Source organism: Lynx rufus, unplaced genomic scaffold (genome assembly GCF_022079265.1).
Source record: "Lynx rufus isolate CCGP_SWC_20201006 ecotype Redwood Valley unplaced genomic scaffold, mLynRuf1.p SCAF_9, whole genome shotgun sequence".
NCBI classification, from domain to species: domain Eukaryota; kingdom Metazoa; phylum Chordata; class Mammalia; order Carnivora; family Felidae; genus Lynx; species Lynx rufus.
Genome location: NW_025814897.1, coordinates 73,323,660 through 73,345,441, shown reverse-complemented (window position 1 = coordinate 73,345,441; position 21,782 = coordinate 73,323,660). Strand labels below are relative to the sequence as shown.

At 37.7% G+C, this 21,782-nt stretch overlaps 2 protein-coding genes across 2 annotated transcripts in view; both read left to right on the top strand.

Annotated features, from left to right (window-relative positions):
- Positions 1-9,267, top strand: part of PIK3C2A (phosphatidylinositol-4-phosphate 3-kinase catalytic subunit type 2 alpha) — a 121,846-nt gene extending 112,579 nt beyond the window's left edge. Inside the window, exons 27-33 of the mRNA XM_047070483.1 lie at positions 1,699-1,906; positions 3,139-3,263; positions 4,432-4,549; positions 4,640-4,712; positions 5,053-5,162; positions 5,250-5,375; positions 6,931-9,267. Of these exons, the coding sequence (XP_046926439.1) occupies positions 1,699-1,906; positions 3,139-3,263; positions 4,432-4,549; positions 4,640-4,712; positions 5,053-5,162; positions 5,250-5,375; positions 6,931-7,113 (943 nt within the window). The 3' untranslated portion in view covers positions 7,114-9,267. The remainder of the gene's footprint in view (positions 1-1,698; positions 1,907-3,138; positions 3,264-4,431; positions 4,550-4,639; positions 4,713-5,052; positions 5,163-5,249; positions 5,376-6,930) is intronic.
- Positions 9,268-13,719: 4,452 nt separating this feature from the next.
- RPS13 (ribosomal protein S13) lies at positions 13,720-16,503 on the top strand. The gene is made up of 6 exons (XM_047072185.1): positions 13,720-13,778; positions 13,932-13,980; positions 14,170-14,248; positions 15,062-15,231; positions 15,701-15,801; positions 16,426-16,503. Exons 1-6 carry the CDS (start codon positions 13,756-13,758, stop codon positions 16,457-16,459), a joined length of 456 nt encoding a protein of 151 aa, XP_046928141.1. The 5' UTR covers positions 13,720-13,755; the 3' UTR covers positions 16,460-16,503.
- The last annotated feature ends 5,279 nt before the right edge of the window (positions 16,504-21,782 follow it).

Genomic DNA, 21,782 nt, shown 5'->3' with positions numbered 1-21,782 from the left:
TTTCTCTTGCCTTCTTCCTCTCAGTGGAGAAGAGATAGAAAACTGGACTGGACTTCCCTAGTCTCAAGAGTCTGGCCTGAATTGAATTGAAGGAAGCTGACTTTTGTATAGCCTTCCAAACTAATCCTGATAATTTAGGTATTGATGGGTTTTGCTTTGTTTTTTTAAAGAGATTTGTTGCCTCTCCTGGCAAAACTATAAAGCAGGCATGTATCAGTCTGCTTGAGCTGCCATAACAAAATACCATAGACGACATGGCTTAAAAAACAGACGTTTATTTTCTCTTAGTTCTGGAAGCTGGAAAGTCTAAAATCAAGGTGCCAGCTGATTCACTTCCTGGTGAAGGCTCTAGGTTATAGATCATTGCCTTCTTGAGGTTTTCTCACATGAAAGAAGGAGATATAGAACAAGAAAGCATAAGCTTTCTTGTGTGTTCTTATAGGAATTTTTATCCTTATCCTTGTGACCTCTTCTAATCTTACTAACTCCATAAAGGCCATATGGGGTTGGGGTTCAATGTATGAATTTTGGAGGATACAAATATTCAGTCCATAGCCAGGTAAGAACCTTTGTGTGAGGTTCTTGACTTTTCTTTTTGAATCTCTTTCCTCTTTCTGGATTCCTTTATCCTGTTTCTGAGACTTCTTGTTTCTTTTTGCATGCCTAAAATGTTTTACTCACACTTGCCTTCCAGATTTATTCCCACCAAACTCCATATCCTGTCAAAACTTCTTTTTCCAACTAAGGGAAATTATTATTATCTGAAGAAGGAATCTGATTCCAGATGCTACTACTATTTGATAGAAGAGATTTTATTAAATTTGAATTATTTTCCGATGCTTCCTTCTATACCTGTTTAGTTGCTACCTTCCCTGTTTATTAAAAGGGAATTAAAGGGGTGCCTGGGTGGCTCAGTTGTAAACTCTCCAACTGTGACTCTTGGTTTCAGCTCAGGTCATGATCTCAGTTTATGAGTTCAAGGCCCGCTTCGGATTCTCTGTCTCCCCCTCTCTGCCCCTCCCCCACTTGCACACATGCTCTCTCTCCTCTCTCTTTCTCTCTCTCTCTCTCAAAATAAATAAAAGGGGGGATTAAATAATTATTTTTTTGGCATTATACCAATTATCTTCTATAATTGGGGGTATTGGACCCCACAGAGCTCAAGAAATGAAAGCATTGTTTCTTGGAGACAATGGGATGGGATGGAATGGAGACTTTCTTGTGCTAAAATGTTTTGTTGGGATGGAATATCTTTTAATGGGTTTTTGGCCTGAAGAACAAAGGAAACCCTTTACAAAGTGAGGATCTGCTTAATATTTTAAAAGGAATGAAAATGGGGTGCCTGACTGGCTCAGTTAGTAGAGCATGTGACTCTTGATGATCAGGGTCATGAGTTCAGGCTCCATGTATATATATATATACATACACACACACGGAGACACAGAGGTAGGTAGGTAGGTAGGTGGGTAGATAAAAATTTAAGGGGCGCCCAGCTGGCTCATTCAGTAGAGTGTGTGACTCTTGATCTCGGGGTTGTGAGTTCATGCCTCACATTGGGTGTAGAGATTAAAAATGAAATCTTAAAACATTTTTTTAAATAAGGAATGAAAATATTTTTCATCTTTTATTATGTTAAAAGAACTGAACATGTTTTCTCATGAACATTTACTATTAATGTATTTTCTGATTGTTTTGTAGGCTTATTGAATCAAGTTTGGGAAGCATTGCCACGAAGTTTAACTTCTTCATTCACAATCTTGCTCAGTTGCGTTTTTCTGGTCTTCCTTCCAATGATGAGCCCATCCTTTCATTTTCACCCAAAACATACTCATTTAGACAAGATGGTCGAATCAAGGAAGTCTCCGTTTTCACTTACCATAAGAAATACAACCCGGATAAACATTATGTAAGTTTGTTTTTGGTATTTGTAGAGACTCATGCATGCATTACTGTTGTCCTTTCCTGGTTCCTTCACTGACTCTGCTAAAGTTCCTAACACTTGCTCTTCTCATACTTCTTTCTTTTTGGATGGTCCAAAATAAATACATAGAGGAATCCCTTATTGTTTTTTGGTATTTATTTCTGGGTAAATTTGCTCCCAAACCATGGGAGAAGAATGTTACTCTTCCTTTCAGAGACCAGACTAAAAGGATGGTGCTATTTTGCTTTTTCTCCTTCCTTGAATTTGTTCTTAATTTTAAGGTAAAGCTTGCTCATGGTAACAAATTCATCCTATTTATAAGCATATGAAGTTTTTAGTTCTCATTCCACTAAGGATGAAGTATTATAAAACACACACACACACATAAAGTTCATCTTTGAACAAAAACATCATCTTTAGTATGCTTCCCCTTGTCCCCCAAAAGGATAGCATGATCATCTGTTTTATTATTTTTCACCCTGTGCTAATACTTTTGCTGGGAAATACTTTGCAGCACAGTCTTTAAATTGTTGATAAAGTGATATTTTATAAAACAATTTTATTATTTTAATTTTCACCTATTAGTAAATTTTTGTAAGTTTATTTAGTGTTTTATCCTAACACCACTTTACTGAGTAGTCCATTCTTTCCCTCAATGATTTATGACATTAATATATCATAATGTAGAATATTATAATGGTAGTATATTTTAAGTATAATGGATATACATATATTCATTCCTGAATTTATTTCTGGTCTTCTGTAAATATATGACTTATTTCTATAACAGTATTGTATTCTGTAAAGTACTGTGACTTTACCATAGTTTAAATATCCAGTAAGACAAGTTTTCCCTGATCCTCCTGCCACCATAAATTTTGCTTTTCTCATTTACTCTTTTAAATGAACCTATTAATATGTTCATTGGAAATGCACTAAATTTATAAATTTCAGGAAGTACATTTATTATATTTAATCCTGGAAATAAGTGAGTTTCACTTTCCAGTTGTTTATATATCTTACAGTGGTTAATATCACTATTAGATATAGTTGATGTGCTATATATAAATACGATGACTTTTATGTTTGCTGTTTCTTATCAGTGACATATCGATTACTAATTTAAAAGCATTTGGACTACATAGAATGGTCAAGCTATGAATTTTCTGTCAGGGAAGTATTTTGTTTAATGCATTTGGGTTGTGATTTCTTTTCAGATTTATGTAGTCCGAATTTTGAGGGAAGGACAGCTTGAGCCATCATTTGTGTTCCGGACCTTTGATGAGTTTCAGGAGCTTCACAATAAGCTCAGTATTATTTTTCCACTTTGGAAGTTACCAGGGTATGTTCCCATTGTTGTTTATTAATCCTTTTTCACAGAAACAATTTCTTACCAAGCGTAGGTCAAAAGCTTTGTGTAAACACGTGGTAAGGTACAGTGGACCATATGTGACTTATTTTCCTTTGTATGGCAGGGGTCTGATCCATCCATAGACAAGGAACTGTATGTTTTTGGTGAATGAATAAACAGTGAATAAATGATCAAGATCCTAAACTTAAAATATGGGATTTTCTAGCTTTCTAGAAAACTAGAAAAAAACTTTCAGTTGAAGCTTTTTTTTTTTTTTTCTTTTTTTTTTTTTTTTACAAATCCTATTGGGCTAGGTAAATCGTTGCTTCAACTACCTTTACAGTGAGGTCAGGGAACTTAGTTGAACCTCTTAGTTTATTGTCTGTACCACAGTGAGCAACACCAGATAATAATTTAGAATCTTGGTTTTAGAAAAGTCAGATTTTAAATCACTGCAGAAATAATTTTGGCCATACTCAGCTCCTTGAGGGGGAAAAAAAAAAAACAGCTGAGGTATTGAGACTGTTAGTCAAAATCTTATATAACTTAGTTTTGTATCAGTTACCCTTTCAAAACCCTCAGTTTTGATGTGGCTGATGACCAATAGATTTCCTGCATCAAGTTGCTCATATTCTTCTCAGACTAGATTTCAGAAGTAAAGAGTCAACAAAGTGGGTATCAGAATTTATTTCCATGTGCAGTCTCATTTTCCACTGTCAGCAAAATAGGCAGAGTTAAGATTATCTTGATTTAGACCCTATGTCACTTGTGGACACAGTATTGACCTGGTATGGGACTACTATTCAACAATAACTTTGGCTGATTGAGTGAGTAGTGATTATTTTGGAAGATATGCATAAAATATTGTGAATAGGCTAATGTTGAGAAGAAATAGTAGAAAATAAGTAATAAATAGCAAAATAGCAAAACAATGTGTCTTTTGTACCAAGGTTTATAAAAGGATAACAGGTACTTGAACTACTTCATCTCCAGTACTTTGAAAAGAAATTACAAAACTTACTTTCTAGAAGATTAAGACTCCACTTTGTATTTAAGTATATATTTTTAAAAATACTTCTAATTAAATATTATACTTAAGTCTATAAATACTTCCAGGTGAAATAATTTAAATCCCACTTGTTTTTGTTTTCTTTTGTAGTTTTCCTAATAGGATGGTTCTGGGAAGAACACACATAAAAGATGTAGCAGCCAAAAGGAAAATTGAGTTAAATAGTTATTTACAGAGTTTGATGAGTGCTTCAACGGATGTGGCCGAGGTGACTGTCCTGATTGAAAAAATAACCACATACTCTTCTTTGTGCTACATAATATTTAAACTAATGATTTGTTTTCCTCTTGTGTCTTAGTGTGATCTTGTTTGTACTTTTTTCCACCCTTTACTTCGTGATGAAAAAGCTGAAGGAATAGCTAGGACTGCAGGTGAGATTATTTTTTCTCTTTCTTGATAATTTACAGCTTCCTTATGACATGCAAACCTGTAATTTCTCAGTGGATGTGGCAGAGTGACAGTGGGGTTATTGGCAGTGGTCTGGTGAGAGTGAAACGGGGGTATTCTTTCCAAGGCCATCAATTTCTGGATACACATCATTTTCCCGATAGAGTGCGGTTACTAAAAAACTATAAATCAGTGGCCTATTAGGTTATTTACCTTTTTCTTTCCCCACATGCAATGGTCGTGGAATTATAGCAAATTTCTTTTGTTGTTGTTTTAACCAGTGCAAGCAAGATAAAATAAAGATGAACGTATTTATATTTTCAGATGCCGGTCCTTTCAGTCCTACTCCAGGCCAAATTGGAGGAGCAGTGAAATTATCTGTCTCTTACCGAAATGGTACTCTTTTCATCATGGTGATGCACATCAAAGATCTTGTGAGTGTTTACAAATAATGATGATTGTAGAGAAAACCTATACCTTGGTAAGAAGTATTACTGTTAAGGGAATGCTTTTCTTTATAGGTTACTGAAGATGGAGCTGACCCAAATCCATATGTCAAAACATACCTACTTCCAGATACCCACAAAACATCCAAACGGAAAACCAAAATTTCACGAAAAACTAGGAATCCAACATTCAATGAGATGGTAAGTTAAAATCATTTCTAAAAATGTCCTAGATTTGTTCTTTTGAGATTTTAAAGTTTAAACACTTAAAATTTTTTAGGTTATCAGTTGCAGAACTATTTATTGTTCTAGTAAAGCTACTCAATAGCAATCTAGTGGTACTTAACAAAATGTTGCAGAATTGAACCTGCCATCATTGACCCTTAGGTTTTAAAAGATCTTAGGAGTTCTTATTCAACCACCCTTCCATGTTTGTAGCCCCTCTGCAACATTGCCAAAAAGTGGATGTTCAGTCTGTGCTGAAATGCTTCCAGGCCATCCACTTTGATTTGGGCAGTTCCAACTCTTAGATTATTTTTTATACTGGGCTGAAATCTTCACTCCCTGCAATTTGCACTTAGTGGGTTTCAGTTGTACCTCTTGGAACCACACAGAACTACTCTTTTTCTCCTTCTGCGTGACAGCTCTTCTGATAACTGAAGTTCAAATGCCCTTCCTGTTTATCCTTTTAAAACATCTTCAGTACTTTTACCTTTATTTGATAGGATGTAATTTAAAAATCCTCCTCTTCCTAATTGGTTTTAGTTTGCCAGCAACCCTCTTCATATAAAGAGTGCTCTGAACTAAAAGCAATAAGCAAAGCATCAACTGAACAGTGTGGAACAGAACTGTGACTTTGCTGAGTGACTCAGAACTTAGAAACTTATCTATTAAAGCCTGCTAACCCTTAGTTAACTACATTTTCAGGATAAACACCACATTATTTGTGTGCATTAACAAAAATGTCTGGATAGAGATTTGGAAGAAAATAAATCTGGATTTTCATCAAGGTTATAAGTTTGTTAAAATGTAGCCCTTTAAAAGCATATACAATATTTGATGAAGACCAGGTGATGTTATTCTCAAAAAGTAGTATTGGTTTTTTCTAGTTGGTAGTGTTGTACTTTCAAGAAATAAAATGTGGTCAGTTTTTAGTTATTATTAGGCAGTGAGAAGGACTAGATTAAAGTGATATTTCTTAGAAGTTATGATGAGGCTTTGTTGGGGGGAAAAATCTGTTTTGATGTGATATTTCAAAGAGCTTTTCAGCATTCCAGATTTGCTATAAACTGCATGTGTACTTGGTGAATTTGCAGTGAAGTATGGATAATCAGAAATTATCATTTCATGGCATATAAAATCCAACAGAAAAGACAACAAGAAGAAATTCTAACCCTTATTTTTTGTAAAATAATTATGTTATCCCATCTTGCTTCCTTCCATTCTCCGGCTCAGATATCAGGCATCTGCACTGTAACTGATTTTCCCTTCACCATACCTGCATCTCAGAAAATCCATGTTGTTAGTTTTTAGCCAATAATAATTTTCTACTTTGTGCATTTCTATGTCAGACATTCAGAGGAATGATGATGATAATCCAAGACTCCTGAATACAAAATGTGCATCTAAAGTATGAGACACATTCCACCAGATGTGTCATAGTCAATGCCAGCAGTTGTAGTCTCTTTACTAATCTCACTTCTGTTTTTACTTAAAATAATCTGTAACTTACTGTTTCTTTTTGCCTTTGCTATAGCTTGTGTACAGTGGATATAGCAAGGAAACCCTAAGACAGAGAGAACTTCAACTCAGTGTTCTCAGTGCAGAATCTCTGCGGGAGAATTTTTTCTTGGGTGGAATAACCCTGCCTTTAAAAGATTTCAACTTGAGCAAAGAGACCGTTAAGTGGTATCAGCTGACTGCGGCAACCTATTTGTAAGCTAATGAATTTCTGAGTTTTGGAAGTAAGAACAGTTATAAACATGTAAACACACACACACTTATGAACTTTGTATAGTATTTTTATACTTGGACAGAAATTATAAAGTAAATGTACTTAACTGCATTTCGATACATCTGTTGGACCAACAGTCACATAATTAACTTTAAGAACTTGTTGAAGCCATTGCTGTTTTAAAGTCATTATATAGAATGCTATAAACTCTAAACTTAATATATAAGTCCTGACAAAGACTTTGAGTTGGTGAAGGATTTAATCCTTTCTTGAGCAATTCAGAGTAATAGCTTTAGTTTGGTCTGATAGTGCTATGTCAGTTCAGCCATCTATTTTGCATTGTTTCTTACACAGACACAGCATGTTTGTTTTCCTGTTTTGCACCTTTTATAGCCTTTACCATTGTGTGTGTTCGTAAACACCAAAGGAAAGGAAAGGTGCAGGATGTTACCAGAAAATGCAGCTGCTATTCACAGGGCCGAAAAGCAAAGCACAAGTAGATAGTTATGTTCAGAACTACTACGTAGTTTATAGAAGTAGGGGAAAATAATACTGCTTTTTATCACCCATGTCTTTAAAGCCTTTTTCAGAATAAGTGCCAATCACTGAAGTTGTAAATAATGGTGCCTTAACTTCATATGCTTCCCTGGCACTTCATTCTGATTTTTTCCTGACTTGATAAATAATTAGTAAGTCGTTTTCACTCACTTTCAACTTACTAAAGATAAGAATTATGTACATTTACTAATGTTTTTCCCACAGAAAGATAATTTTTTCTACTTCTCATGTGACTTAGTTAAACATTTGATTTATGTTTTTGTTGCTCTATAACTGAATGAGATTCACCAATGTAACTGTATAATAAATTCCATCATTCCATTATAATCCTACATTTATTCCCAGGACTGTGAATTGAACTTTGGTAATCCATCTCCATATATCTATACTCCTCTTCTTCATTAAGCAAGTGAAAATTGTTCACTCATGTTCCCATTCCTGTTTGGTAGAAGAACCCCATGAATAGGGCAGACTCCTCACAAGAGGCCCGGGACAAGAATTCTAGGGTCCAGACTGAATTTTAATGTAGATTTTTTATAGCAAAATTTGTCTTGTAAGCTGTCTTACTTATTTTTGTAAACACTATACATTCACATGAATTACTTAATATAATGGGATTCAGAATCATAAGGGACATGATTGAAATTATTCTACAGTAACCATTAAGGATAAGATTCATTTTTATTATTCACCTGCACACATAATTTTGTGTTTAGTTTGAATAAATATGTTTATATATTCTCATGGCTAGCATGGACTTTCTGACAGTTGTTGAATGGTAACAGAGATTGTAGTAATCTAGTTGCTGTGAGGTAACTGACAAAACATGTAATGAATAATACCAGCAGAGAAAGGACAGTCTCCACTTCAGTTGCCCGTAACATAATTTTTATGAACTGTGCAAATGTTTAATGTAAATGGTGAAACCTACAGAGCAGAAATAGAATGGCTGAGGATGTATCTATCAATGGGACAGATTAAAAAAAAAAAAAAAACACTTGAAATTTTTGGTGCCTAACACTAATGGTCCATTTGTAGGAAACCCTGTTAGTATAATATATGAATGTCTTTTTTTTTTTTATGTTAAAATGTGTTGTCTATTTAATAACTTAATTAAAATGCAGATCAAAGCACACCATTTTTTTTTTTGCTTTTTCCACATCCAGTTAACATTTCTTTGTAGTGTACAAGTACTTTTGCAGATATAAAGAAGTGCTAGATATTTTCCCTTTAGCTTTGAGACCTAATTTCATTCCATGAGTTATCACTTAGCCACTGTAAAAAAAAAGAAAGGAAAAGAAAAAAAGTACTGTGTTGGTAGAAGGCCATTGTTAATTGGACTCCATGTATACTGCCTATTTGCAATTTGTTACAGCAGTGTCTTTCAGCACAAATAATAGAGCTAGAAAATGTGATGTCATTTTTCCATTACAACAAATGTGGATTTCTTACCTAAAAATGTATATTATGATTGATACTGTTCAGTTAACCAGAGTTCAGAACAAATGGTAATGTTTTTTCTTAATTTAACTCATTTTGTGCCTTCTTTGCTCATTAAAAAAAAAATGCACACATATTTTACGTATATTTTAATGTAAGTTATTTCTTTGTAAAAATGCTAATCTTCAGCCCTTAAAAAAAAAAAGGACAGAGACGCCTCTTTGCACTATTATCAGTAGATTTTTAAATCAGTTGTTTTTTAAAAAAACATTTTATAAAGCTTGCATTGAAGTAAATCTGAAGCAAAAGTTTAAGCAGACTCACCAAGACACTAATTTTTATGTATAATCACAATGTTTTATATCTATCTTTACTGAGTAAAAATAATTATGCTACATGTAAGTCCTGCACCAGAAAAATTATTTCCTTTTGCAGTGTTTTGGGATTTGGAAATAATGGTTTACTCCAAGAACCTATTATTTTCTCTACTGAGGAACCCAATGTAGAACTTGCACTGACATTTTTATTACTGCCTTTATAAAAACCTATAGGTAGCTAACTGTTAAGGCATGTATGATATTTGATAAAGTATTCTTTTTTCAAATTGAAGTTGTATAAAAGTTTCAATATCTTGCCTTAAGTTGGTTGACTGTTCTTGGATTCAAGTATTGTGGCACTTAAAAAAAGAAAATACTCAATTTTGATACTTAGACTTCAGATCAAAAAGGACTAAAGCTCCCACTTACCATAATCCATGGATTTACTTACATGCTGTTCGATTAGCAGTGCAAATATGAATGAATATGGCAAGTAATCTCATCTATAAGAACCAAATACTTTAATTATATTAGGGTAGTGAGTAAAGATGTATAATATTTTTATTAATACCTTGAATATATTCAGTGGATTGAATGTGACTTCATAACCTGTACTATGATTGTATTAAAATATTTCTGGAATAAAGGAACTCTGCTGTCATTTCTTTACTCATCAACATATTAACATTTTTGGTTCCAAACTTTATATGAACTCGGGGAGCCTGCCTGGCTCAGTTGGTAGAGCATGCAACTCTTGATCTTGGGGTTGTGAGTTCAAGCTCCATGTTGGGCATAGAGTTTACTTAAAAAATAAATAAACTTTGATATGAGCTCACTGTTGTGTACTTTGTTTGTCACCCAGGAGTTTATTAAGTTCAAATATCCTGAATTTCAAAACTGATCTGTCAGTTGCCCTAAAAATCTGACTTCTAAATATGGTTCTTTGAAGATCTGGACTGCCACTTTGCCCCATCATTATTTCATATAATTGGAATGACAAAATATGCAATATTTACAGACTTCTCTGAGTATGGTCCATGGCCTTTGGTGGTTTACTAGACTAGTGTAGTAACAGCATGTTATATACCTATCTACAAAACAGAGAAATGTAGATTTCTCTAATATTTTACCTCCATCTTGGAATAATCCAGTGTGAGGTTATGGTTCTCTGACCCTACAGAGAACATATAAAGGGGCCCAGAGACCACAAAAAACTAATAACTTACACAAAGCCAATTTCCTGGGGCAATAAACCCAGTTTCAGTTGGGGGGGGGGGACTTAATTTCATCCTTACATTTTTTTTTAATGTTTATTCATTTTTGAAAGATAGAGACAGAGCACAAGCAGGGGTGGGGCAGAGAGAGAGGGGGATACAGAATCTGAAGCAAGCCCCAGGCTCTGAGCTGTCAGCACAGAGCCCGACACGGGGCTCGAACTCACGAACCGTGAGATCATGACCCGAGCGGAAGCCAGATGCTCAACAGACTGAGCCACCCAGGCACCCCTCACCCTTTTTTGAAAAATTTTATCACACAAAACTTAGACATACAAAATTAGATAACAGGGTAATGAACTCCATGAATGAATCCATCATACACCTTCAGTTACTTACCTTAGGCTAATCTTGTTTTATCTGTATTAACTAGGATGGGGCTTTTTTCTTTTTTCTTTCTTTTTAGGATTCTTAAATCTTTCTTCAATTCTGAATAATTTATTGTGACTTCCTTTCCAAATTTACTACTTCTCTCCAACTGTTTTAAGTCCTCCATTGAGTTTTGGGTTTTTTTTTTTAAGTTTTTTTAATGTTTATTTTTGAGAAAGAGAGAGACAGAGAGAGACAGAGTATGAGTGGGGGAGGGGCAGAGAGAGGGAGACACAGAATCCCAAGCAGGCTCCAGGCTCAGCTGTCAGCACAGAGCCCAACACGGAGTTCAACCTCATGAACCATGAGATCATGACCTGAGCTGAAGTCAGATGTTCAACCCACTGAGCCACCCAGGCGCCCACTCCATCAAGTTTTTAGTTTTGGTTGTTATATTTTTCATTTCTAGAACAATCATTTGGTTATTTTTGTTTGAATCATGATCCAGAAAAGACACAAGACTGCCACCATTAAAATGGTAAAGAGGTTTTTTAGCAAATGGTGATGGGACAATCAGCCACATGCAAAAGAACGGTACAGCATATGCAACAATTCAAAATAGATCAAAGATCTAAACATAAAGTTATAAAACTCTTAGAAGAAAACATGGGTGTACATCTTTGTAACCTTGGATTGGACCAGAGGTTTTTTTGGTTTTGTTTTTTGTTTTTTGTTTTTTTAATTAGGAGCCGGGGAGGGGCAAAGAGAGAGGCAAAGAATCCCAAGCAGGCTCTACATATCTCAAAACTACTATGAGATACCAATTCATACCCACTGGGATACCTAGAATTTAAAAGTGGTAGGGTGCTCCTGGCTGGCTCAGTTGGTAGAGCATCCAACTCTTGATCTCAAGGTCGTGAGTTCAAGTCCCACATTGGGCATGGAACCTACTAAATAAAGGCATTTATTTATTTTTAAGTATATGCAGAGGGGCGCCTGGGTAGCTCGGTGGGTTAAGTATCCAACTTCTGCTCAGGTCATGATCTCACGTTTTGTTACTTCGAGCCCCGCATCGGACTCTGTGCTGACAGCTCAGAGCCTGGAGCCTTCTTCAGGTTCTGCCTCTCCCTCTCTGCCCATCCCCCACTCGTGATCTCTCAAAAATAAACATTAAAAATAAATTTTAAAAAAGTCTGTGGAGAACTTTGAGCCCTCATACATTGCTAGCGGGAACGTAATGTGGTGCCGCTGATGTCGAAAACGTTTGGCAGCTGCCAAAAAAAGTTAAAATTACCACATATATACATATATATACATATATTAAGTTAAAATTACCACATATATACATATACACATGTATATGTGTATACATATGTATACATATATATGTATATATATTTCCAAGAATTGAAAAGAGGTAGTCAAATACTTGTACACAAATGTTCATAGCATTACTCATAATGGCCAAATAGAAATAAAATGTGGTATATCCAAATAGAATGTTATTTAACCACAAAAAGTAACGAACATGCTACAACATGGACAAACCTTGAAAACCTTATGATAATGAAGAAGCCTGCCACATATTTTATGATTCCATTTATATGAAATGTCCAGAATAGGCAAATCCATAGAGACAAAGCAGATTAGTGGTTGCCATGGCCTGTGGGGGAGTGGAGCCTAGCAGGTAATTCCTTAAAGAGTACAAGGCTTCTTTTTGGGGTGACGAAAATTCCTGGAATTGATGATGGTTGGTTGCATAATACTGTGAAAATACCAAAAGGCACTGAATTGTACACTTCAAAATGGTTAAAATAGCAAATTTTATAGTATGTGAATTTTACCTCAAAAAAGGTTTAAAAGTTCAACCCTTAAAGACCCTTTGGTCACTGAACCTCTATTTTTAATAAATGTGTTAACAGTAACTTTTTAGATCTAATACTTTTTTTTTGTCTTGAAAAAATAATCAGGTTTCAGGGCACCTGGCTCAGCCAGCTGGTTACGTGTCCAACGTGTATTACGCTCAGGTCACGCTCTCACATTCGAGATGGAACCCCAAGGTGAGCTCCGTGCTGAACATGCAGCCTGCCTGGGATTCTCTCTCTGCCCTTCCCCCACACACTCTCTCTCAAAATAAATAAACTTTAAAAAGTGATAGCGGTGGCTGCGTGGTAACTACCATGACTTCCAGTGTAGCACTTACTACCAGGGTATTGTTATTGTGAATTCATTAAGGGCAGAGAAAGACTGTGACGTAGCTAGTACCAAGACAAGAGCTGGCGCTGGTGAATGGATGAACAACTGCATAGTTGAACCTCAGGCGCCCAAATTCGGTGGCCTTTCTGGGGCAGGGACCAAATCCACCAATCCCTGAAACTGTAGCTGCTCCACGCTCACTCCCAGTCGGGGATTCGCACCTGTACATTTTTAGCGCTGACAGCTCTTCCAGAAAGTCTAACGGCGCACTTAATTTCCCGCTCTGGCCAGAAGCCTCCTTAAAGACCGATGCATGCCGGGATACGTAGTCCTGCACCTCGAGGAATCGTGGAGCATAACTCTGAAATGCATCTCGGGACATGCAGCCAGGGGACGCCGGGAGTCACGCAGCGTAGCCCCGCCTCCTGCACGCGAAAAGGGTGGACGTATGTGAGGTCACTTCCTGTGTGCTGGGTAGCTTCCTGCGGCTTTCCTACCCTCGCTCTCTTTTTTGCTGCCTGACCGCCGCCATCATGGGTCGCATGCACGCTCCCGGGTGAGCTCGGGTTTCTGAGCGGGTTGCAAGGCTCGGGCCGCGGGGTGAGGGGAAAAGGGGGGCGTGTGGGCAGCGAATTGAGGGGGTTGATGTTGTAGGTTATTGTGGCACTGGCCACCACCACCACCTTATTCCGAGACTTTCTTTCCCCAGGAAGGGCCTGTCCCAGTCGGCTCTGCCTTACCGCCGCAGCGTGCCCACCGTAAGTAGCTTGCGGAGACACGGGAGAAGTCGGGGAGGGGGGCTACTATCCGTCGCTCGGGAGAAGCGGTACCGAGGCGTGGGGGCCATGTGTGCGTGAGGAGCTCCTCTTGGAGGGTGGTAAAGACCTCTGTGCTTCGGTACCATCCCTGGTTTCTCCTTCTAAGGCAAGTTTCTTTTCCCTAAACAGTGGCTGAAGTTGACGTCCGACGACGTGAAGGAGCAGATCTACAAACTGGCCAAAAAGGGCCTGACTCCCTCACAAATCGGTGGGTATATATATATAATGTAGCTCCTTCCGCCTGCCTTCGTGTAACTTGCGGAAAAAGTCGCTGGGGGTAAACGTATCGCATACGTGCTTTAAAAACTTTTTGCTGGTTTTCCTGGCTTTACCGCTGATGACCGCGGCCAAGTGTTTGTTTATTGAACTCTCAAGTTCTTAATTTGGAAGACGGGAAAATTGTTAAAATGCTCGCCAAAATTTAATGAGTACTTAGTATGCGCTAGGTAGTTAGTTATTCCTGGCTGAATGGTTCTATACATTTTATATATAATGACTTCATGTAATTCTGATTGCCGTACTTTCAAATGATTGTGAAGTTTTCTCCATCTTACAGTTGAGGAAACCGAGGCACCGTGCAACTATATAATTAGTCTAGCCAGAGGTATCACACAAAATAGGAAATACATAATAAACTGTAAAATACTCAGATGGTGCTATTTTGAGATTTAATAATGTATGTAAAGTTCTCAGAAGAATGTCTGATCCAAGTTCAATTATTAAGCAAATATACGTGGGAATCTCACTGATTTCTTTGGTGGCCTATAATCCATCAAGTTCACTCTGTTGATAAGCACCAGCATTGGCAGTTTCCTCCAGAACGGTTTTCCTTAGTGCTGGGTAAACCAACCTTGGATGTCTGAGTGAGCTTTACATGCAGTCTCATGTTGTTTTTCTGTGATACAAAAGGAACCCTGTTTCACAGAGGAAACGTGGATAATGACTTGATCTCAGAGCCTTGACATCACATGCTTCAGTTCTGTGTTTGGCGGGGGGGATTTATATTAACTGTTTTTTTCAGGTGTGATCCTGAGGGACTCCCATGGTGTTGCACAAGTACGTTTTGTGACAGGCAATAAAATTTTGAGAATTCTTAAGTCCAAAGGACTTGCGCCTGATCTTCCTGAGGACCTCTACCATTTGATTAAGAAAGCTGTTGCTGTTCGAAAGCATCTTGAGAGGAACAGAAAAGTAAGAGAATGGAACTGTTTGTATGAGCTTCAATAAACTGTAGTGCATCTGATTTGAATTTCCTAAAGAGGCTTGAAACACAAACTGTGACACCACAGTTGCTTTGAAATAAAAATTCTACCAGAAAAGACTGGCAGGAGGTGGGTGGCTTTGGCTCCTCTAGATGCACTATATCACTTGATTGAAAATGTTGAGTTATTTATTTGCAGAATTTTGTTTTATTTGCACAGTTTTGCGAATCATTCATGTTAAAATTTTGGGGCGCCTTAAATTCCCTTAAGGATTTAATCTAGCCACATGAACCTTAGCCTAGGATTCTATTACAGGGCATTGGGTAACTTAAAAGTGCATGGTATCTATACATTCTTTTGTTAAAATAATATTTGATTATTGTTTTGAGGGAGTTTTCTTAAATTATGTCGGTTTTTATTTTTAGGATAAGAATAAATCTTTATAATTTGTCCTTTAGGATAAGGATGCTAAATTCCGACTGATTCTTATCGAGAGCCGTATTCACCGGTTGGCTCGATATTATAAGACCAAACGAGTCCTCCCCCCAAATTGGAAATAGTAAGTATTAACTTTTTTTGTTAATAAGAACGGACATTAGCCATATAGTAAACACAGTAGCAACTATAGTAAAAGGCCTGTTAGTGAATGTTTTAGGCCATGGCTATGTGGTCAACTACTATTTCAATTCTGCCATTTTAGGAGGAATACAGCATAGACAATACGTAAACAAATGGGTATGGCCATGTTCCACTGAAACTTTATTTACAAAGGCTAGCAAAGGGCCATAGTTTGCAGACCCCTGATTTAAAACATGAATAAGCCCTTTGAATCACTTCTAGATAGTGGGTAAAGTTTCAGCTCATAGCTCTGCTCCTTGTTTTTATGTTGTCTTCATTTTTGCATAGATAGCTCATTATGATGATTAATTTCCAAACATTCACGGGTTTCACTATAAGGGTTTTTCCTTATGTTGGTCGGTTCTCCCTTAGATGAGTGAGCATCTTTGTTCCTCATGCTTAAACACAATAAACTAATTCAGGAACCTTGGCGTTTTGGTGCATTTTATGTATTTGTGGTTTATTTTGCTGTTTGAAAATAGCTCTGCTAGGTGTTAGAGTCTGTGAATAAATATGGGGGACCTATAATAATCCAACTTCTTCCCTCTCCTTTTTTCCTTTTCAGCGAGTCATCCACAGCCTCTGCCCTGGTTGCATAAATTTGACCATGTGCTCAAGCAATAAAATCATTGTCTAACAAGAAGCATAGTTTGTATTTCTTTCCCTAGAAGTATATATATCATCGATTCATATGTATTGGTTTTTTGATGTGGAAGTGTTGTAGCACAATGAGAAGTGTGATTTTGCGGGGAGCAACGAGATAGCACCCATCTATTCATCTCTTCACTGCTCAACTATCTGAGCAGTTTATAACTTGGTGGGTGGTTAAATGGGGGAGGGAGTGGCAGAACTGGAAGAAACTAGGAAAGCAGTGACTTGTTTTGATGTCATGGCAAAAATGTTTCTAAGTATTTTTGGTACATTTGATGTTAAGACTGAGGTAGACCTGTGAGTGTATGTGGCAGTCTACTAAGAAATGCACGAGAAAGTTTCTCTGCAGGAGGAACATCTTTAGTATGAAGGGTCCTAAGGAAGACCTGATAATTTGATCCCAGTCTTGTTGGTAAGGCTTAAAGGTGAAGAAGGGATTCAGGTAACAGTAAGCACAGTTCATCTGAATCAGGGAGCCAGAAGAACTGTTGGTGACATGAACCCAGGTCACTAAGCCTTGCAACTTTTGGAGGGTTAAATAAACACTCAGCTGGGTGTTTTCAGAGTATTTAATTCTTAACCTAATGAGGTATGTGGGTATCCCTGTTTAAAAGAGGCAAGTCTGGAACCATGAGTGAGTTGTTGAAGATTGTAAGGTAAATGATAAGCTGTACGTCGGGCTGGTATATGGAGCCACGCTCTTTCAGAATTCAGAAAACATTAAAGTGGGTGATTTTTATGTACTGCCTGTTTTCTAAGTGTGTATCACTTAAATAGGTACACTGAATAAGCTATTTTCTTAAGGTTTACCCTAAGCAGTAATCAAAGTTGTGTTTGAAATCACACTAAGGTGAAGTCCCTTTTTCAAGAGACTGGTATCAGCTAGCATTGATCGCCTTTTGAGTACTGTGCTCTGGGGTTACAGACACCAAGTGACTTGCCTTGTTCTTCAGAGCACTTGATCTATTCACCTACCTGGTATTGTGTGCTCTATGCTGGGTATGCAAGCTGATTCAGTCCCCCTTCTAATAATTGGAAACCGTCTGTTTCAGTATTTTACCCAATTCTTACCTGGTGTTAAAGATTTAAGTTTTTCATCCTTTGTGTTCATGTTCATGTCTTGAAAGTGACTAACCATCATAAACCAAGAATCAAACTGACGAGTAAGGCAAATATTTCCAAGAGTGATGAATAAGTAAAACAAGGTAACTCCCAGCACGATCCCTTGGAATCCCTAGGTAGCTATGCAGATGTTGGGTATTGATGGTTCTGGACCAAAAACTAGTTAATAGTAGGTGGGACATTTGATGTTTCAAAGCATGTATAGATTTCATTCCTTTTTTTGTTGTTGTTAACATTTATTTTTGAGAGAGCATGAGCAGGGGAGGGGCAGAGAAAGAAGGAGACACAGAATCCTAAGCAGGCTCCAGGCTCTGAGCTGTCAGCACTGCCCATCGCGGGGCTTGAACTCACAAACTGTAAGATCATGACCTAGGTCGAAGTCCGACACAATGAGCCACCCAGGTGCCCCTAGGTTTCTTTCTAATTGTAAGAAGTACTTGTGTATTTGTGATTCTTGCCATCAAGCCAACAATTAACTACAACTTTCTTTAAGGTTTTTATTTTTTGAGAGCACAAGCAGGAGGGGGCGGAGAGAGGATCCAAAATAGGCTCCATGCTGTCTGTCAGTGCAGAGCCCAACACCGGGCTCAATCCCACAAACAGCGAGATCATGACCTGAGCCGAATCAAGAGTTGGAAATTTAACCAGATGAGCCACCAAGGCACCCCCAGAATTACTGCAAATACAACTGCAAGTAGGAGGTTTTTAATGTCTTAAAAAATGAGTTTATTTGATATAGTAAAATGTAAAAACATCTGCAATTCTTTTAAATTGTGAGCAGAGGGCTCAAACTTGGTCTTCAGCAACAGCTCTGCCACTTAAAGGCTATGGGGGTAAAATCTAAAGAATATTGGGGCACCTGGGTGGCTCAGTTGGTTGTCCCACTTTGGCTTGGGTCATGATCTCATGGTTTGTGTGTTCAAGCCCCACATCAGGCTCTGCGCTGACCATGTGGAGCCTGCCTGGGATTCTCTGCCCCTCCCCAGCTTTGCTTGTGTGTGCTCTCTCAAAAAACTAAATAAATCTCTAAATTACTGTGAGGATTATATGAAGTTAATATGTAGCAGTAGTTGAGTCATTCAGAGAACTTTAGCAATTGATGTGGTGAACATCCCTCCAGGTAGCTACCTGTTAAGATACTCCAGAGACTTTTGTACATGGGCATCTTACTACATAGATCATCTCATCATTTTCGCTGGTTATGTCTTGATTTTGGTATTCCATGGTGCTGTGTACTATAATTTGCCTTGTTATCTTGAGATAAATCCCAGGAATGGGAACTTTGGCATGTATGTTTTATATTTTGCCAAACTGCATTTCAAAAGTCTGATAAAATTATCAAAAAGTCCATGAGTGTCATTTCTTCAGGTACCTTTCAAAAAAAAATTTTTTTTTTAATTTTTTAATTTTAGAGAGGGTGAGCAGGGGAGAGGGGCAGAGGGAAAGAATCCCAAGCAGGCTCCAAGCTCAGTGTGGACTCAATCCCATAACAGATATGACCTGAGCCGAAATCAAGACTTGGACACTTGACCAACTGAGCCACCCAGGCTCAAAACTTGTTTTTTGTTTAAAAAGGATATTCTGTTTTTTGTTTTATTCTGTTTTACTTATTTGATTAATGAATATTTAATCTTTCCTTTTTGTGAATTGCCTCTTCATGCCCTATAAAGTCTGTCTCTTTTGGAACATTGTTAGTCTTTTTTTCTTTTTTTTTTTTTTTTAATGTTTATTTTTGAGAAAGACCGAGTACGAGTGGGGAGGGGTAGAGAGAGAGGGAGACACAATCCGAAGCAGGCGCAGGCTCCAGGCTCTGAGCTAACAGCACAGAGCCTGACACAGGGCTTGAACCCACAAACCATGAGGTCATGACCTGAGCGGAAATTGGATGCTCAACCAATTGAGCCACCCTGGTGCCCCTGGAACATTGTTCTTAATCCTACCTATAACATGTATTACAAATATTTTCCCCAATGTTTTCTGTCTTTCCATCTTGTTTGTGGTATTTTTGCTGTAGAAGTTTAAGAATTTTATAATCCCTAATGATTTTTCTTTATGATCTCTTTTTAAAAAAATAGATCAGTCTAATAAATTGTTTTTTCTGCTTCCCCTTCTGTTTAATATGGTCTTCATCCATCTTTCAGACTTAGACATTTCTTCCTTTTTATTTTTTTTATTTTTTATTTAAAAAAAAATTTTTTTTTTTCAACGTTTATTTTTGGGACAGAGAGAGACAGAGCATGAACGGGCGAGGGGCAGAGAGAGAGGGAGACACAGAATCGGAAACAGGCTCCAGGCTCTGAGCCATCAGCCCAGAGCCCGACGCGGGGCTCGAACTCACGGACCGCGAGATTGTGACCTGGCTGAAGTCGGACGCTTAACCGACTGCGCCACCCAGGTGCCCCCATTTCTTCCTTTTTAAACGAAACTTTCTGACACAGTTGGAATCAGCATGTACATGTTATTTGTCCAAATCTATCCATATGTGAGCAGCTAGGGTTTGAAGGTTTCCTTCAACAACTGTTCTCTTCATTTAAAAATCATCTTTTCTGGGACACCAGGGTGGTTCAGTTGGTTGAGTGTCTGACTTTGGCTCAGGTCATGATTTCATGGTGGCTTGTTGGTTGAGCGTTCAACTTTGGCTCAGGTCATGATCTCCCAGTTCGTGAGTTCAAGCCCCCGTGTCAGGCTCTGTGCTGACAGCTCAGAGCCTGGAGCCTGCTTTGAATTCTGTGTCTCCCTTTCTCTCTCTGCCACCTTCTCCACTTGTGCTCTCTCTCTTGCTGTCAAAAATAAATTTAAAAAAAAAAATTAAAAACATGCTTTTAAAAAATAAAAGTATTTTTACCAGACAACTAAAAACAATCTTCCCTTTCATAGTCTGAAGTCTAGAGAAACTACTTTAAACTCAGCTGTTTTTTTTCTAACATATAATGCTTTCTTCTTTTTTTTTTTTTCTTTACTGTTTGTTTATTTTGAGAGCACAAGCTGGGGAGGGGCAGAGAGGAGAGGAAATCCCAAGCAGACAGGGATGCTGGGCTTGATCCCTTGATGAACTGTAAGATCCACAAGATTATGACCTGAGTTGAAATCAAGAGTCAGATGTTCAACTGACTGAGCCACCCAGGCACCCCTATGCCTTCTTATTTTTAAACAACATTCCTTTTAAAAAAAAAAAAAAAAAGAGGGATGCCTGGGTGGCTCAGCCAGTTAGGTGTCTTGATTTTGGCTCAGATCATGATCTCACAATTTGTGGGTTTGAGCCCCACATCGGGCTCTGTGCTTTGGGCACAGATTCTGCTTGGGATTCTCTCTCCCTCTCTCTGCCTCTCCCCTGTTGCTCTCTTGCTCATTCTCTCTCAAAAAAGTAAATTAATTAAAAAAAAAATTGAGGTGAAATTTACATAACATAAAATTCATCATTTTAAAGTGAATAGTTCAGTGGTGGTTAGTATATTTATAATGTGCAAAAATCACCCTGTCTAGTTCCAAAATATTTTTATCACCCCAAAATGAAACCACACTCAAAGCAGTTACTCTGGGGCACCTGGGTGGCTGAGTCAGTTAAGCCTATGGTTTGCTCTTAATTTTGGCTCAGGTCATGATCTTCATGGTTGGTAAGATTGAGCCCCACGTTGAGCTTTTCACTGACATAGGGGAGCCTGCTTGGAATTCTCTCTGTCCCTCCCCAGCTTGCACATGTGTACGCTCTCTCAAATAATATACATACATACATACATAGAAACATACATACAGTTATTCCTCATTCTCCCCACCTCACTCTGCCCTTGGCAACCACCAATCTGCTTTCTGTTTTGGATATTTCAAATAAATGGAATTCATGTAACATGTGATCTATTATGTCTGGCTTTCACTTAGCATCATGTTTTGGGGGTTCATTCACGTAGCATGTCGGTACGTTTATAGCTGAGTAATGTTCCACTGCATATAAGCATAATTTATGCATTCACTCGAAAGATATTTGGGCTTCCACCTTTTGGCTATTTCAAATAGTGCTGCTACAAACATTCATGTACATGTACTTGTTTTGAGCCCTTGTTTTCCATTCTTTGGGGATACATGCAAGTGTGGAGTTCCTCTAACATTTTTATACTAGGATTTTTTGCATTTTATTTTATACCTCTTCCCTTG

What these genes read in the sequence shown, in the direction of transcription:
- RPS13 (XM_047072185.1), top strand. Translation starts at nt 13,756, where the DNA reads ATGGGTCGCATGCACGCTCCCGG. An exon ending in GGTCGCATGCACGCTCCCGG is followed by an intron (nt 13,779 to 13,931) that starts GTGAGCTCGGGT and finishes TTCTTTCCCCAG; the next exon opens with GAAGGGCCTGTCCCAGTCGG. An exon ending in ATCTTGAGAGGAACAGAAAA is followed by an intron (nt 15,232 to 15,700) that starts GTAAGAGAATGG and finishes TTTGTCCTTTAG; the next exon opens with GATAAGGATGCTAAATTCCG.